This window comes from Cardiocondyla obscurior, linkage group LG07 (genome assembly GCF_019399895.1).
Source record: "Cardiocondyla obscurior isolate alpha-2009 linkage group LG07, Cobs3.1, whole genome shotgun sequence".
In the NCBI taxonomy this organism is placed as follows: domain Eukaryota; kingdom Metazoa; phylum Arthropoda; class Insecta; order Hymenoptera; family Formicidae; genus Cardiocondyla; species Cardiocondyla obscurior.
Genome location: NC_091870.1, coordinates 167,819 through 184,181, shown reverse-complemented (window position 1 = coordinate 184,181; position 16,363 = coordinate 167,819). Strand labels below are relative to the sequence as shown.

The 16,363-nt window shown below is 43.4% G+C and overlaps 1 protein-coding gene across 1 annotated transcript; it reads right to left on the bottom strand.

The window, feature by feature from the left end:
* Window positions 1-567: 567 nt before the first annotated feature.
* LOC139104006 (uncharacterized) lies at window positions 568-8,199 on the bottom strand. The gene is made up of 4 exons (XM_070659225.1): window positions 8,175-8,199; window positions 7,889-8,076; window positions 4,642-6,381; window positions 568-4,322 (listed from the first exon to the last, which is right to left on the bottom strand). Exons 1-4 carry the CDS (start codon window positions 8,197-8,199, stop codon window positions 2,091-2,093), a joined length of 4,185 nt encoding a protein of 1,394 aa, XP_070515326.1. The 3' UTR covers window positions 568-2,090.
* Window positions 8,200-16,363: the final 8,164 nt, after the last annotated feature.

The following is a 16,363-nucleotide window of genomic DNA, read 5'->3' as shown; positions in this document are numbered from 1 at the left end:
TCGAGACAGGTAAAATACTGTCTCGCCCGCTAATTAATCCTAGAACACACACTCGACGAAGTTCGTACCTAGAACGCTAGTTTCGCAGGGCCTATTCTGTACTCTTGGATCCTTTCTGCGCCTTGAAACGCGTAGGTATATATCACAAGGTATTGTGAGTACAAATTGTATTGTAAATTAATATCTTGCTCATAGTCTTTAATTGCTTTTTTTTAGAATAAAAGTTGATTTTTTTGTTAGGAAGGGGTTAGGGAGAGAGGGGAAAAAAAAAAAAAAATTGAATAAAACCGCTGGACTCTGCCTCCGATACAAATCGATTGCAACCAGACATTTACCATCGCGTAAGAAAGTATTCGTATCTTTACAAATTTCTCAGCTTGTCTCTTGAAAAGTTTCACGAAGAGATCGCTGTGCTTTAGAGGACTTTACTCTTGCATTGTAAGAGATATTCCGAAATAGTATTTTACTTGTTGACGATTATACGTATGTAACCATTCGCCGTAACTCAAATATAAAGTTGATCGATATTAAACGAATTATTAAATCAAATGGTGATTACGATGTTTGAAAAATGACGATGTTTTATTGGTATGCTTGGTCCTTTGTAGCTGTTCCTTAACTTCCGATAGTCGACTCAGGTTTTAGGGTGCTTTCTTTTTATTACTACAATAAATATTCTGCATTTTATCGAAATAATCCAATATATTTATTTACAATATAAAATGATTACACATATGATTACATATAAATGACATATAAGAACGCATCGATCTTGGCATTAAATACATTTGTGTTACGCTATGTAATATATATGCTTTCAGATGTATATTATGTATATACATATACTTTTTTTTTTAATTTAGAATTTAATTCTCTTTGCATGGAAATTTTATTCAATTTTTATTATTTAATCGGTAGACATATATTATCTTAAGAAACGTATATGTATATATAAAATTAAAAAGAAATTTTATTAATCGATCGATAAAATTATATTACTTAGAAAAATACGATAAGTGTAGTGGTCTTTATATTTTAATCAAATATAAAAATATTAAGTTAATATACATATATTGGCTTAAAATACTTATAAATACAAGATTAGGCAGGACGGAATCTCGATAAAAAAAAAGCAACTTGCTCTTTACTTAGATGTTCGACATATGATTTTAAAATATTTCTAAAATATTTTCTAAAGTATAAAACTGAGTTTCTGCCTAAGAAATAGTACTGAAAGTTCTGCGCTACGTATTCATATTTACAATATCTCGTAGCATTTGTTAATTTTTTATTCTTTTGATGTCACGAAAAGCAACGACAAGAAATGATTTAGGGAATGGTCTCTTAAATAAATACACAATGAGATGAATCGCATGCTTACACTAATAAGGCGTTCCCAATGAATATATTATTATATTGTCTAATTCGCAAAATTTACTTTAGGTATTTTACGAATAATCTAACGTAAGAAATATAAAAAGAACGTATACGAAGGATATTACCCCAGGACACGTAGATCGTATAATTTGCTTTTTTACAGATATTGCACACACAGTGTCCTGCCGAGTTTTCTTTCCCACGAGAAAAAGCGCAGCCGTTCCACTGTGAGTTTCATCGAACGGCGGCGCTTCTTCTCCGAGCTTTTTTACTACGACGCCTAATCGTTATCTCCTTGTTTTCGTAATATCTATAGAAAGGTATGCTTGGAATGATGAATTATGTGTTGAAGCGCGCGATATGCCCCGGAGCGTTTTAACTTTTAACGTGAACGACAGCGCGATGACAATAATTTAAAAGCGGAATTAAGTACGTAAGACTACGGTACACACAAAGTATATAAGTTCCGCCGATCTCTCAAAACTTTCTACGTTTACCGTAAAGACCAGTAATAGAATGCCTCGAGAAATCTGTAGATATTTCACCGACGTAATATCATTCTCTTTTGAAATACGTAAGTTTCCTCCGCGAAATCATTTATTATTGTACGAAACCGAATTCTAGATATTCCGCTTCTTCTTTACTTTCGGAATTGTCGATCGCTACGATTCGACTGCCAGTTTGCTCGCGGTAGAATAATTCGTCCCGAGTCGCTAGTTTTTCTTCGAGAGCTCGTGAAAGAAAGCCTCGATGGGTAACGTCGGTTCGTCCGTGGTGATCTTGAATTGCGACGAGACGAGCCTACTCTCGGGCGAGAGCGCCTTGAACATACCCGGCTTGTCGTACAGAGCCGAGGCGGAGCTCGTCAGGTCCGCCACGCTCTGCGACGCCTTGGCGAACAATTCCTCCTCGTTAGATTGCACCTCGAATTTGGTCGTCGTCTCGGTAGCGTCCAGTTCTCCTTTCCGCGCCGTGTCGTCTTCGATTACGGTCACCTCCGGCTTCTCGATTCGACTCGTCTGCTCGTTGTCGTCGCTAGAGATCCGTTCGCTATCTCCAACGGCGTCGGCCGGGGCGATTCTCGCCTCTTCGCTCCGCGAGATAGACTCCCCTTGGTTTTTGCTCTCCTGCACGCCGAGTTTCGCCGGATGGCTATCGAGCGACGCGGCTTCTCCCTTCTCGTTAATGATCTCGTTACCCACGAGACGGCCGGTTGACGAAGCGGTCGAGTAGAAACTAGTTTCTTCCGCAGCCATCTCCGTAGGATCTTCCTGCCGCTTGCTGTCCGGATGCACCGTGGCCTCGTTGCTCTCCTTGTGCAGTTTACTTCTCATGGTCGGCCGTCTACGTATCGATGACGAGTACACGTTCTCGGGTCGCACCGAGCTGTGCCTGACGTTAGTTTCGCCGTTGAGCTGAGATCGCGTGGGGCTAGTCGTGGTGGTAGCGATTCTACTGCGGTAAACGTTGCCGCTGATCGGTCGTCTTTTCGGTACGTACTTATTCTTTTCGGTAGTTGACGCGCCGTCCTCCGGTCGTTCTTGATCCCTCGCGGCTGTCGGAGACGACGTGGTGGTGCGATAATTTACTCTCGAAACGTACTTGTATCTGCCGGTGGTCTCTCGAACGGAATCGCCCGTCAATTGAGCCTGCTGACTTTTTGCGCTCGACGTCCTTTGTCTGGAATGAGGGTTGCGCGTCAAAGCTTCGCCGGAAGGCGTCGGTGCAGCTTCCGTCGTGGAGCTTAGAGATATCCTGTTCTTGTAGTCCATACGGCTCTTGTAATCCTTGATGCTGAAACGCGGCCTGGTAGCATTGCCGTATCTTAACGGGCGGATCTTGTGAGACCTCGAGGTAGAAGTGACGACCTGAGGAGCTTGCGTTGCCGGTTGCGGGGTAGTCGTCGTCGTAGTCGTGGTCGTTACCGCGGTCGTCGACGTGTCCGTTGTCGCGCGATCGTAATAATTGCCGTCGGTTTTCACGTAGAGATCTTCCAGCGGGATGCTGGTAACGATGTTAACATTCTGTTGACGAGTATCGACGTTGTAATCCTCGGTCTTTCCGCGGCTGATTTCCGTGAAATATTCCGGCGCCTGTTCCGGTGCTACGGTATCCTCGCGATTGTCTTTGCGCTGGTCTTCGCGCTGTTCTTCGCGATACCCCTCATTCTGCCGCGTCAAGTCGTAATATTGATTGATCGGCTGGTTGGTTTCGTACGTAACGATCGGCTGATTTGTCTCGTACGAAATGCCCGGCTGATTCGTCGCGAATTGGCTGTTCTCGTTGTAACTCGGCGCGGGCTCCGTGGTCTGTCCGTACGAATTCAGGGCGGCGTAGGCGTCCTCCGTGACGATCTGCGCGTCGTACGACTCGTCGTTGCTTACTTTCGTTCGGTGGCTCGGTCGCTTCCTGACGTTACCTCTCTTCTCCGTTACCGCGTCCTCGTTGACGCTCGCCTGGGTAGGCTTTATGCGCCTTCTTCGCGCAGCGTCGTGCTGGTTGTGCTGAACGTCGTCTCTGTTGTACTTGAAGAAGTCCTCTTCGGGGTAAGTCGTCGTGACGGGTTCTTGCGTGGTCGTCGTGGGCTTCCTTCGTCGGTTCGGCGCGGCCGGGCGACGCGTTCTGGATCTTTGCGTAGATACCGTCGGTACAGTCTGCACTTCCGGCGCCGTCGTTGTCTGAATCGGCACGTCTTCCGCGTACAGAGTCAAGGGAACAGCGGTTTCGGGCGGTTGATTCGACGGGTCCGTCGGCGAGATCTCGTACGCAACGCTCGTCGGCTTTTTGCGGCGCTGCGGCTCGCGAGACGCGGGTTTCTGCGGACGGTATGGCCGCGTCTCGGTTTGAGGCTCACGATAATTGACCTGTTGCTCCTGATAACCGTTCTGATAGTGCTGCTGATATTGATAATTCTGGTTCGCCTGATTCTCCGGGATTTGCTGCACCTACAATGATCGATTTAAAGTTCGATTTTACTATTTCAATTTATTAAAACATATTTATATCTCGCATTAAAATAAAATTTATTACTATTAAAACTATTGAAATAAATTATTAAAATAAAATATATTTATACTTTGTATTAAAATAAAACAGAAAGCCAGTTGTTGAGTCATTAAATGTTTGATTGCATTACATTAATTTACTTGGAATAAAATTACGTTTAATTTCTGCTTGAAAAATTTTAATATTTTATTAATTTGTTACTTTTGAATTTTAATTAAATCGTCACAAAGAGCAATTAATTATAAAACGGGATATTACCTGAGGCTGAAGTCTCAGATGCTCGACGTTGTAAATACCGGGCTGCGATACCAGAATATTGCCGTCGGTGGTGACCTGCTGTTCGAATTGCGCTAATTGAATCGTATACGGCATGTCGGGCGAGATTTTCACGAGCTCCTGCGACTGATTCTTCGCGGATTCCGCGGCAAGTCTGGCCGCCTCTTCCTCCTCTTTTTCGCGTTGCGTAAGTCGATTAAAAGTCTGCTGTTGTTTCTTCAGTTCCTCTTGTTGCTGACGTTCAATCTCCAGTTTCTGTTGACGTTCCTGCTCCGCCAGTCTCTGCCGATCGCGCAGTAGTAACTGTTGCTGGAGCAGAAACTGTTGCTCGTTGAAGTGTTTCAGAGAGATGCTCTCCGGTGTCTCGTAATCCGGTATTGGCGTCGGCGGGTAAACCTCGACAGGCTCGAAAGGGCTTTGCGGTCTATGGTACACGATTTTCGGGCCCTGCGTAATCTGATTCTGGTTTACGACCTCTTGACTGAACTTGGTCGGCGGATTCTCCTTCGGCAGAACTTCGTTGATGTCGGACGCGTACTTGTTCTTCGGCCAAGTGGGCGGCGTGAGCTCCTGGTGCTCCGATACGTAATAAGTACTCGTAGTTCTTAAATTAGGCTGTTCGGTTTGTCCGCCTTTTTCTTGCTTGTTACGCGTGTTCGAGCTCGGACGTTTATTATTGCTGTTATCGTTATTATTATTATACTGCTCCCGAGGTGTGTCGTTATTCTGACCGAACTTGCTGGGATTTCGCGTAACGGCGGTAGTAGATGGTGGCGTCGACGAGGGTGAATAAATTGCGGGTGGGAGCAGAGTCTCGTACGGTAACGAGGGCCGGAAGCTGTACGCGCCGTACTGCGCGCCGGGCGTCACGTAGCTGACTTCGTGACTCTCGTGTACCAGAAAGGCAGGATCTCGTTCGTAGGTGGACTTGTAATGATTCGCGGGATGATTCACTTGGCTGTAGAAGTTACCGGTACTCGCCGAGTTAAGTATCTGCGCGTTGTGGGACTGCGCTTGGTACCTGTCGTAAGCGTCGCCGTCGTTTCCGTTGATTTTCTGCTTGCCAAAGTCGCCCGGGACCTCCGCGCCCGGTGGCTGGAAGTACGGTTTCGCGCTGTTAGCAACCTTCAAGGACTCGAAGGGTTTCTCCGGTTGGCGAGGTGGCTGCAACGCCTGCGGCATGGCGAACGGCGGCACGTAAGGTCGGTTGTTAGGGATGCCCTTGATAAAATAGGTCGCCGCGCGTACGCTGTCCAGTGGTTGCTGATGGACATTCTGCGCCCCGACGTAGGCCGCCTGCGGTGGTTGCCTCGGTAAGTAGCTACCGCTCTCGCGTACGATCGGTTTGCGGTGTTGGTTCACCTCGAAGCGGTACGCGTCTTTAGGCGGCGGTATCAGAAACGTGTACTCCCGGGTCTCCGTGGCCACGTGCTTGCTCGGCGTTTTAGTTTCGCCGCGGGCCTTCGTCGCCGCGTGTCCAAACACCGTAAAACTGCCGAGTATACTCGGTGGATTGTACTCGTGAACAGGCGGCTTGCCCTTTCGCAACGATTTCAGCTTTTCCGAGGCCGCCATGTGCTCTTGAAACTTAGTCATGACAGGATGCACCTGGACGTTCTTTTCCAGGTGGCTCGACGGCGACACGTTCGTGCCGATAGTTTCCTCGTAGGAGTTGGTTAGAGGTCTCCATCCATTCGCGATCATCGACGACCGTGTAGGTGGCTGCGAATTAAAGATAGAGCTTAATTTTTTTTAGTAGATGCCTAAAAATATATAATATAATTTTAGAATAATACTCCTTTCATACAAATAATTTTTTTTTTTTTTCTTTATTTGATTCTCGACGAAAAGTTTTCGATAACGAACCATTAGATTGATATATACTATCGTGATACATAGAAACTTGTTACGTAGCCTTGTAGAGCTTTTGTGTATATTCTCTACACGGTGCATCAAACAGCACTTTCGTTCACGCCATACCGACGACAACAATAGTAATGTGATACTCGAACTTCCTGGAGAGGTTAATGGAATGGTTCCTGTTCCAGTTTCACCGCGACCGAGGTCCGAGAAAATCGCAAGTGAGACCGTTATTCTCCGTCATCGTATTGACGTCGTGCGATGGTCCGTGTAATTAGAAAATAAGTGTACGAGGCTTTAAATATCACGCTATTTCTGAATTACTTTCCAAGCCTATTCACATTATACGCAGACGGCAAACCGTTTTCCTCGCACATCGCTAATAATATGTAATAACGGCGCGTAATCAAGTCTAAAGTTTCAAAGTACTCCGTCAGCGAATATGCATATGCCCAGGCGACGCTCGTAAAACAAAAATAATCCTACGGTCCGTATCAAACTAGAGATTACAATTGAGATTAGATTAGAATTTGATAATCTAAAGCAAACTTTTAAACTGGAGTTTTAAATCGATTGTCTTTTTTTTTTCCTCTTCTAATTGATTATACTTCAATTCAATCCTGATTTTAATCTCCTGCCTGATATGGCCTGAAGGTAATCCTTGGTAAAGCGATTCTATCTTCTAGCGATTTTTCCCATCTTGTTCCGTTTTCGCGGTCGTAAATCCTCACTTACTTTTGATTGTCGCATAAAACTTCAATGAAATGAAAATGAAGGGAATTCGTGACTCAATATGCAATATAATACATGGCTATAATATACACTAGTCCACGGATATGTACGTGCGTGTGGACGAATATTGTAAAATTGAGTCAATAAAACTGTTACTATGACGTTATAGTAAAAACAAGACGATTAAAACACAAAATGGATAGATCGTTAAAAAAAACAATAAGATGATTAACGAAGTAAAAGAAAAAAAAAATTATAGTCGAACGTGAATTTGACAGAGCGTCAATAGAGCTCGAATAAAAATATATGTGCTAGATTAATTGAGTATATAAAAAGCGATATTTGATAGAATGAACAGCAATTGAGGAAAAAAGAGAAAAATAAAAAAATTTAATATCACAATAAATTAAAATATTTAGAAACAATTTTTTGTCGTGAGAAATTTCAAAGAATGTTATCACTGTGATTTTAAAGCGAAACCAAGCGACATTTTAAATGTTATTAAGCTCACGCGAAAGAAAGTGTAAGAGTAATCTATATTAAAATGATGAAATAAATATAATAATAGTATTTATAATTAATAAGTAGCAATGTGTAACAAAAATTAAGGGAAAGTTTTCAAATTGGTCGTACTTACAGTTTTAATGTCCGAGCGATCCACCGATACGGTAATCGCTCCTATGGTGACGAACAGCCACGCTGCCAAAATACCTACATAATTTAAATATAAATTAAAATTTGCAATTATACGTTTTACAAAAAATATTACGAATTTGCATTGAAATATTAAGGGATTAATTATTAATTCTACAATACGAGTTGTTACTGATTATTTATTAATAAAAAATACAGCAGGGAAAATTTGAATACGTCCACACTTTATTATCTAATTAATTTTGTAATTAATGATGCAATATACTTACAATTCAGTACTAATATTGACGACATCGTGCCAGACCATGTGGTCATTTACAAAATTCTGTAAGAAAAGAGATAATTTGTTACATATTTTATTTAATATATTTGTAACGATAGATATATTATTAATAAATGTGAGGATATAATATGTTACGTCGGTAGAAAGTAAAAATTTCTACAATTAAATTAAAGATCGCGCACACGAAGTAAATCTGCGCTTTTCGACATCGGGACAGTACTTTTCGCGTCGTTGATTTGGCTTGACGAAAAATGGCATTTATCAACATCCGAGATGTAAGTAGGCCGGGCCATACTTCATCTCGCATCAAGGCGAATTAACTATTAAAACATGAGCACGAGAAAAGTGTAACGTATCGCGCAGAGAAAGGAAGGATATAGAAAGCGTCGTGCATCTATCATAATCTTGCGGATCGTTTCCGTGCTGTTTTCTCATTTTTAAATCGCGGTAATAGCGAAATCCAACGAAGGAGGGAGAATTTCTCTTTTTACGAGCACTCGCCGTGATACGCAAGGTACCTTTTGTTCGGCGCGCACTTTTGTGTAAATCACGTGAAACGCTCGCGGAAACGGTATTCCTAATTTCGAATTATTCGAGGTATTCAATTTCGACTTTCTGGGATTTGCTCGTCGTGCGCCGGCATGAAAAAGACGGGACAGAAATTCCCACGCGGATATCGGGGTATTACAGACTCGTTAGTAAACGTTAATATTCATGAGGGTAACGCAGTAAATCGCTAACTGCCCCATTATTACCACAAATGTTTGACGTAATGGCCGGTGCTGCCAGATTACGAAACTGCAAACGTAAATTTAGATACTGCTACGATGATATCGCTTATTAATCCTTTCGCGAGCACCTGCGTATAACGAGGGTGTAATAGCGAAATAAACCAAAAAGAACAATTAAAGTTGTATGAAGTGGTAACGCGAGGCGCGGCATCGCAACGAGCAGCACCCTCGCAACTTGGCGTTTTGCGCGCGATAAAAAGAAGAAACAATCGTGTTATGTAAAACAGTAAAAGCCGGGCAAGAAATTTGTAATGCAGAAATCCGGCCACTTTCTCTTCATTCATTAGGCGCCGAGGGGTGCGCACGAATTGCGCTGACTTTGCATAGGCCCGCGTCACTCTTTTTCACACGTGCCCAGAAAATCTCAAGTGGGAAAAGTGCGCGATATCTAGTGAGGCGTGTCTCGCTAGCGCATATCGCTCCTGCTCGATCGAAATTTCATTTAGTCGATAGCCGCATGTTATTAACAAGGCCTCTGAAATTAGTTCGCGTAGCGTCGCCTCGGCAATTCAATTGGCTGGCGCAAAGCCATCGTCGCCCATCGATTCCGATGTAATTATAAACTCACGTTGAACGATACGATCGCGCCCGGCCGTACGAAAATTGCGCGAGAACGATATTTCTTCCATCTCGCGCAATAATCGCCCGGATACTCGATTTTACGGACGATTAATTATGACGCGACTGTAATTTGTAATCACGAATTTCTATTAAACGCTCATGCATTTTGAACGGTCTTCTGGACGCAATTAATAGCTATTATAATTATCATACGTGGCAATAGTAAGTTAGTCACTGAAATTAACATTTTTATAATTCATCTGTATCGTAATGTATTTGCTTTAAAATTAATATTTAGGTTTGCTTATGACAAATAACTTGCTCTCATCGTTTTCATCCCGCGAAGATAAAATTCTCCAGGTTTTTGAAATTTTTTTGCAATTTATTTATTAATTTAAAATTAAATATAACCAAACGCGCTCTTTATTTTTCTGTCTTTAATCTGGAAAACGGTGTCACAGGTGGGAGAGAAAAACAATACGTCGATTATCGCACTCGTTGATGTTGCTTGGTGCTGCCATCGTGGCCGAAGGCACCTGCGGTACCAGAAATCGATAGAGCCCAGTTGCATTTAAATTTCAAGCCGGTTTGCGGATGAATTAATTATAAATGTCGCTGTCTAAGTCTCCCGAAGGAGTTGATGCATTCCGCGACTGGCATGACGAATAGAGGATTCAAGTTATAAACCATTTTGGCATGCAGTTTGAATAGGCTCGCATTTTTCGTCACCGATTGCCCCGTAAATTTAATTTATTACGACTGAATGCGAATGTAGAAAATATTTTCGACTATTTTCACTTTATTAAATAAAAGCCTAGATTCAGAAGAAATTTTTCAACCGAAAAGAAAACGTCTGAGGCTGGATACTCATCTTTTGAAAGATTTTGACGGGATATACAGGCAAGATGAATAACAGTATGATTCGGTAAACCGTGCATTAACCCAAAATGTAGTTGAAATCGCACGAGAATATCCATTTTTCTTCGTTACGCGATTTATTCGAGTTGAAATTATTCAAGAATTTTTACGCTGTTCCGCGTAATCCGATTACGGGCTGATTGCAATACGTGAAAATTTTCAGAGTTATTTTGCTTTATTGTTATAGCTGTAATTTTTTTTTTTTTTTCTTTGACTGCTGTTTAACACAATTTATTGAGTTTTAATCAGTATACTTAATAAAGTGAAAATTAGAACAATATCTTCCAAGTACATTTAATCAGTTACATAAAAAAAATGACTTTGCAAGATAGATGCTATCGCGCAGTCGTTATAATTCGATTGAATATTCCATTAGATATGTATCGCATTCTCGAAACGCAGCAAATCAAATTGATATGCAATGACGAAACTTCCCCTCGACGTTCCCCGTTTCCTCGTTCCCAGCGTAAAGTGTCGATATCGATGACTCGTTCCTTATACGTTTGCACGCTGATTTTTCTTGCCTACATCCGGCGACCTTGACGTAGAATTAAAATCGATTTCCAAACGTCAGGAATGCACTTTCTACGATCTTTCGCAATTTAAAGGAGCGGGAGCCCGAGCTCCGGCCTGTCTGCGAGAACTCGCTACAACTTGACATCAATATGAACAAGCCTTCGGGGATTTTTATTGCCGCCAATTTCTTCTCACGGTATTACCGCGTAGTGCAACGATGCTGCACACCCAGCAAACGCCTCGCCTCGCCTAGCCGTGCGCCAATTAATGCTCCCGGAATGCACCGACTGCGAATGCCATGCTCCGCAGCTCAAACGGTGCAAGTGCATTATATCGACGGAAAGATAGAGGCATTAGAGGAGCCTTTCAGCACTAATGGCCTGAAATTTGCTTTATGCGCTCGCCCGCCTCAACAAGAGGACAGGGATACCCGTGATATTTATCTGATAGGTCGCTACGCTGCAGCCTCCACGAGGCTGAAGCAAAATCGCGTTTAATATTGTCCAGCTAGCGAGCGAGGACCACTAAAGTCTTTTAACTTGGGGCACACGTACTTCGAAAGACGTACGTGCTAAATGGCGAAGTTATAACATTTATAAGATTTCGTTTTCCTCGTTCATTTTTCCTCGGAATTACCGGTACGGCGGAGAAGCGTTAAGGAAACTCGACTCGAGTTCTAATTCGACCGGCTCCCTCTCTTCAAGCTGCGTTCTCCTCGGATTCTTATCAAACTTTATGTTATTTAAGTCGACTCGATTGACACGAAGTTTCGACTTCGGTAAAGAATTAAAATCTGAATCTTTAATTTTAACAAATGCTTTTACGCGGAAAGAAACGTCGAAGCTGAATAATTATCTTTAAAAGAAATGTTTTTTTTTTTTTTTTAATTGTTCATTGAATGTTTGCACTAGAAAAATATTTCTCTATAGTGTTTCCGTTCTTCCGTCGAGCGCGCAAATCTCCTATAAGTAGGTAAACGTGATACATTGACGCAATATAAATGCAATTGTAAAGAAAAAAAAGGTTTTTTTTTAATCGCGAGCGCCACACGGATAATGACAAATGCCAACGTGAATGGCTCGCGCTAGTGAGATAGAAGTAAGATAAAGGTAAACGGCCGGTCGGGAAAGGCGTTCAGCGCGGACCGAGGCAACGATACCATTTCAGAGGCCGCTTTTTTCCGCGAATAACGCACCCGATCTCACGAAGGGGTCACGCTCTGGTTCGCCCGGCCTTTCGCTTTCCACTTGGCGCACGGCGAGGCCCGCGCATTAATTGTCAATTACTTTGCCGTGAAACCGGGTCCATGTCGCCGTTTTAACGTCCCGACTGGAGAGATAAAAATCCTTCCCGCGTTATGACGCCATTGTGCGCGACAATAGTTATTTTAATCTGCACCGATCGTGGCCGCCGGTCTCGCGCCCGTTACTCTCGGTCCCGTTTTAAATTACAAGCCGGCAATTATCGACGATGACACCCTGCGCTGGTTTTCCTATTCATTTCGGCTTTAATAAAATAAAATGTGCGCGCGGACGCAGCACCGTGCCAAACTGTAATAGAGACGTACGGTTACGATCGTAATGAGAACGGAAAAGTAACGCGAGCACGGGGAAGCTCCGCGGGTACCTGATGCGTTGGAAAAATAAGTATGTTACAACGGTAACAGTTCCGCGAAGATCAGGCCACTCGTGCTTTACTTTCTTTCCGCTAATCTCTTCAGCATTATCACACGTTTCTCGTTAAACACGGGCAATACTTAACACCATTTATGTACAAAAGCCTAAATTATCCACGGCACCTAAAGTAATATTGCACACGTACGAACTAAACGCGCGTTCGATTTTATCGCGGGCAAGATTTCGAGATCTCCCCACCTTTATCTCGCGAGGAATAATATCGGGATGATCTTGCGGAGGTGAGGTAAGCAGATTTGATTTAACGTTAACGTCAGGTAGGCCTGACGTCGTCGGAGATAAAGGCTCTTACAAAATCGCCGCGCTTCCGGGCTCGCCGCGCCGGAAGAGGCGGACTGGCCGGTGGTTAAGTATGATGACACGGGAAAAGATAAATTGAACGCACGCAACGACGGAGCGGCGTCCCGCTGTTTTTATAAGAGGATGAAATCTGCCTAAAGCGGTTGCGTGACCAAGTCGTTCCTCGAGCAACCGGCGCGTCGTCTCCTCGTCTCCCTCGGGATCTTTCAAGATGTTCGCGACGCGCGACGCTACGGCCGTACATTTCACAACGCGCGTCTGAAAAAAACCGCGCATTTCCCAAGACCACCACGTGAGCTAACCACCGGGATCTCTATCGCAACAATGACGAGCAGCGTTCGATGTCTTATTCCTGATAACGGTCTACCTCGTCGCGCATGACGGCGCCTTGAACGCACGTATCTCGCACGCTCGTTTGCCAATACAGATGGAAGATTAATATTGTGATGCGAGGTAATTAAGCCTTTAGCTGCGGTCCGGCGTCGAAATAATCTTTAGAATGGCTCCGACGCTCTTCGAAGCGACGATGAAAATTTTGTGCGTTCGCAATTAGTCTCCGAAATAAAAAAAAAAAAAAAAGAAAAGAATATTGCTCACACTTCGCGGCGCGAGATAATAATTTTACAGCGCAATAATGTTACACCCAGCCTACTTACGCCGATATACCTTTTCCGATCGTTCGTTTTGCTTAAGAATTACATAAAGAGTGCAATTTCCTTTCGTAACGATGACATAAGCGCGGGTCGGGCATGGGAAAAATAAGGGAGATCTCTGTAGGCGCGCAATATCGGATTACACGGAGCATACGTTAACGAGCAAATAATAGACCACGTTGTCGATAAGGTCTCGCGAATTATCGGGGCGATCGCAGGAAGTTCGTATTTGGAGTTCACGGCAATTCGAGGAGTTTCCTCTCGAGCGGGATACTTTCACCGTAATACGAACGCGGCGGGTCTCGTTGCGACAAAATGCTGCATGAACGAGACTTAATATTACTCGTTACCGGAAACCTCGCTTGTTACAGGAAAGTGAAAGGGGAAGGTGTGCGTACGTGAGATAAATGTCAAGCGAGGAATTTGATATTACTTTACCAAGTCAGTGCTGCCGGCGCGCAGTTAGATAATTCAAACATCCTTTTATTAACTGCGCGAGTAATTATCAAATAATTATCAGCGACGATTTCGTCGAAGTGAATAGTAAAAACCTGTTTATTTTATTGAGGTTTAACGGTAATTTATTAAGCGGCACTTCAATTACTAGTTTTATATCTTAATTATGAAACGCGCAACACGTTTAACGCGCCAGCTTCTAGAACTCGATAAACTGATTTTAATAAACGCGACGTACCGCGATGTATACGCACGACTTGCAATTCGTTAGCGCATAAATTGAAACATATTTGCGTTATCAAAATCTGACGGCTGTTTAACTTGGTGGCTAAAGCGAGTTGTAGTACGCTGAACGCGATGTTACAGTTTGGGAGAACTTCCTGATCAAATAGACCGGTCGCCCGTGTGCGCTCGGTGTACGTAGATCGATAATGGCATATCACAGTTACGTATAATTTATGCAAACAAGATTATTACATCACGTGTGCCGCCTTTCCACTTGACATCGATTATCGAATACTCGAACTTATTTAATTCCGACGCGCATCGCAGAGAATAGAAATCGAGAAAGAATTTATCGGAATAAATTATATTTATTAATGAGTTTTTAATATCAAATATAAATAGTAATAACAATAACGACAGTAAAAAATCTGCACAAGCAGAACAAAAAAGAAAAAAAATAGGAAAATAATATAAAAAAAAAAAACGTGTGGCGGGCATCGTGCAAAGAAATCTCGAGACAGGCAGCTATCTCGCATCCGTTTGCAATCCGAGAATGAGTTACGCAGGATACTTATAATTCGCTGCGTGCGCGTAATCTTAATTAGTTTTCAGTCTCCCGCGGGTCGTTATCGACTATCATTCGACAGATGCAACGCGCGCTCGTGCCGTTGCGAACTCGTGAGATTCAATCACGTGCCCGTACTGACGGCTACATCCGTGACTGCAGGATTTTTGTAACAGCACGCGAGGAAGGAAATGCGAGTCACGTGCGAGGTGATGGAAGAAGGATCCGTTTATCCTTCGGTGCGATCGGGAAATGATTAAAGTATCTGCTCGATATCGTTGCGGGCGATAATGGACCCCCTTCGGCCTAACATCCTAATCCAAGTCTCGTCTTTTCCCCCGAACGAGATTATATCGATTACGAACAGTGACAACGTTTTCATGGCAATTACGCGGACAACTATTAGGCGGTGAAATTAATTTAATGCCGTCATCGCGAATTATACAAAGCTCATAATGTGGCGCATATGCGCCGGCTGGAAAATAGTCGGACAGCTGTATCTGATGCAATTACATTCGGAACTGCGTGATTAATTGCTCTCGTTTCGATCGCCGTGCGCACTTAGCTTCATTATTCAACGAACACGCGGTGGGAAATGCACAACGATATGCGGACGTAAAATTTATATATGCGGACAATATTTGTTCGGAGTGACAAAACCACTGCTCGTACCACAGTGGCAATTGATACTTGACGTATAAAAAAGGAAAGAAATATAATATTTAATTTAACGGGCCGCGCATTTCGCAAATACTTTTTGTCGATTTATTTTTCGCGTGCGAGATGATAAAAAATAGAAATTTAAAGGCTCAATTATTAATCGGCACTGATCCGAGAAGTTATTGAATAAATAACGTTGATTTTGAGAGCCGCGTGCCGCGAAGAACGCGAGAGAAAGTAGTTGATACATATCAGTGCGCGTACATTCATGTATACTTAAGTATCTAATATGCGTGAGAGAAAGACGAGTTTTTCTTGTTCGCTTATCCGTTTATATTTCTGGTTTTCTCGAAACGCGCTCGCGGAAGAGGGAAAGGGAGGACCGAACGGGGCGTCCAGATGAACGATTCCGGAGTTGATAATGGTGTTACCTCGGCGGGTTGGTTGGCTTTCTATCTAGCGTTAACGGGACGTAGCACGCGAGGCGCGTTTCGTGGAAGTCTCAGCAGGATCCCCGACAGCCGCTCGTTGTCAGGTAAAAGTAAATGACGATAATGCCCGGCGACGAAATGCATACCCGCGGACACTTTCGATGCCGTGACGCATCGAGAGCGGCGCAACGACGAAATCGTCGAGAGCAAGTGGCCGAGCGCGAATGAGAGCGGGCGATTTAGCTTTCATGTGGAAAGAGTGAAAGATTTCGTTAGAGACGTCTCGAGGTATTCTCGTAGAAATTTAATGACCGCGAACGCTATTAATTGCATCGGACGACTACGTAGAGCGTGTCGCGCGAGACGGAGTGAAACGTGCCGCGGTTCGCCTTGCTAGAAAACAAA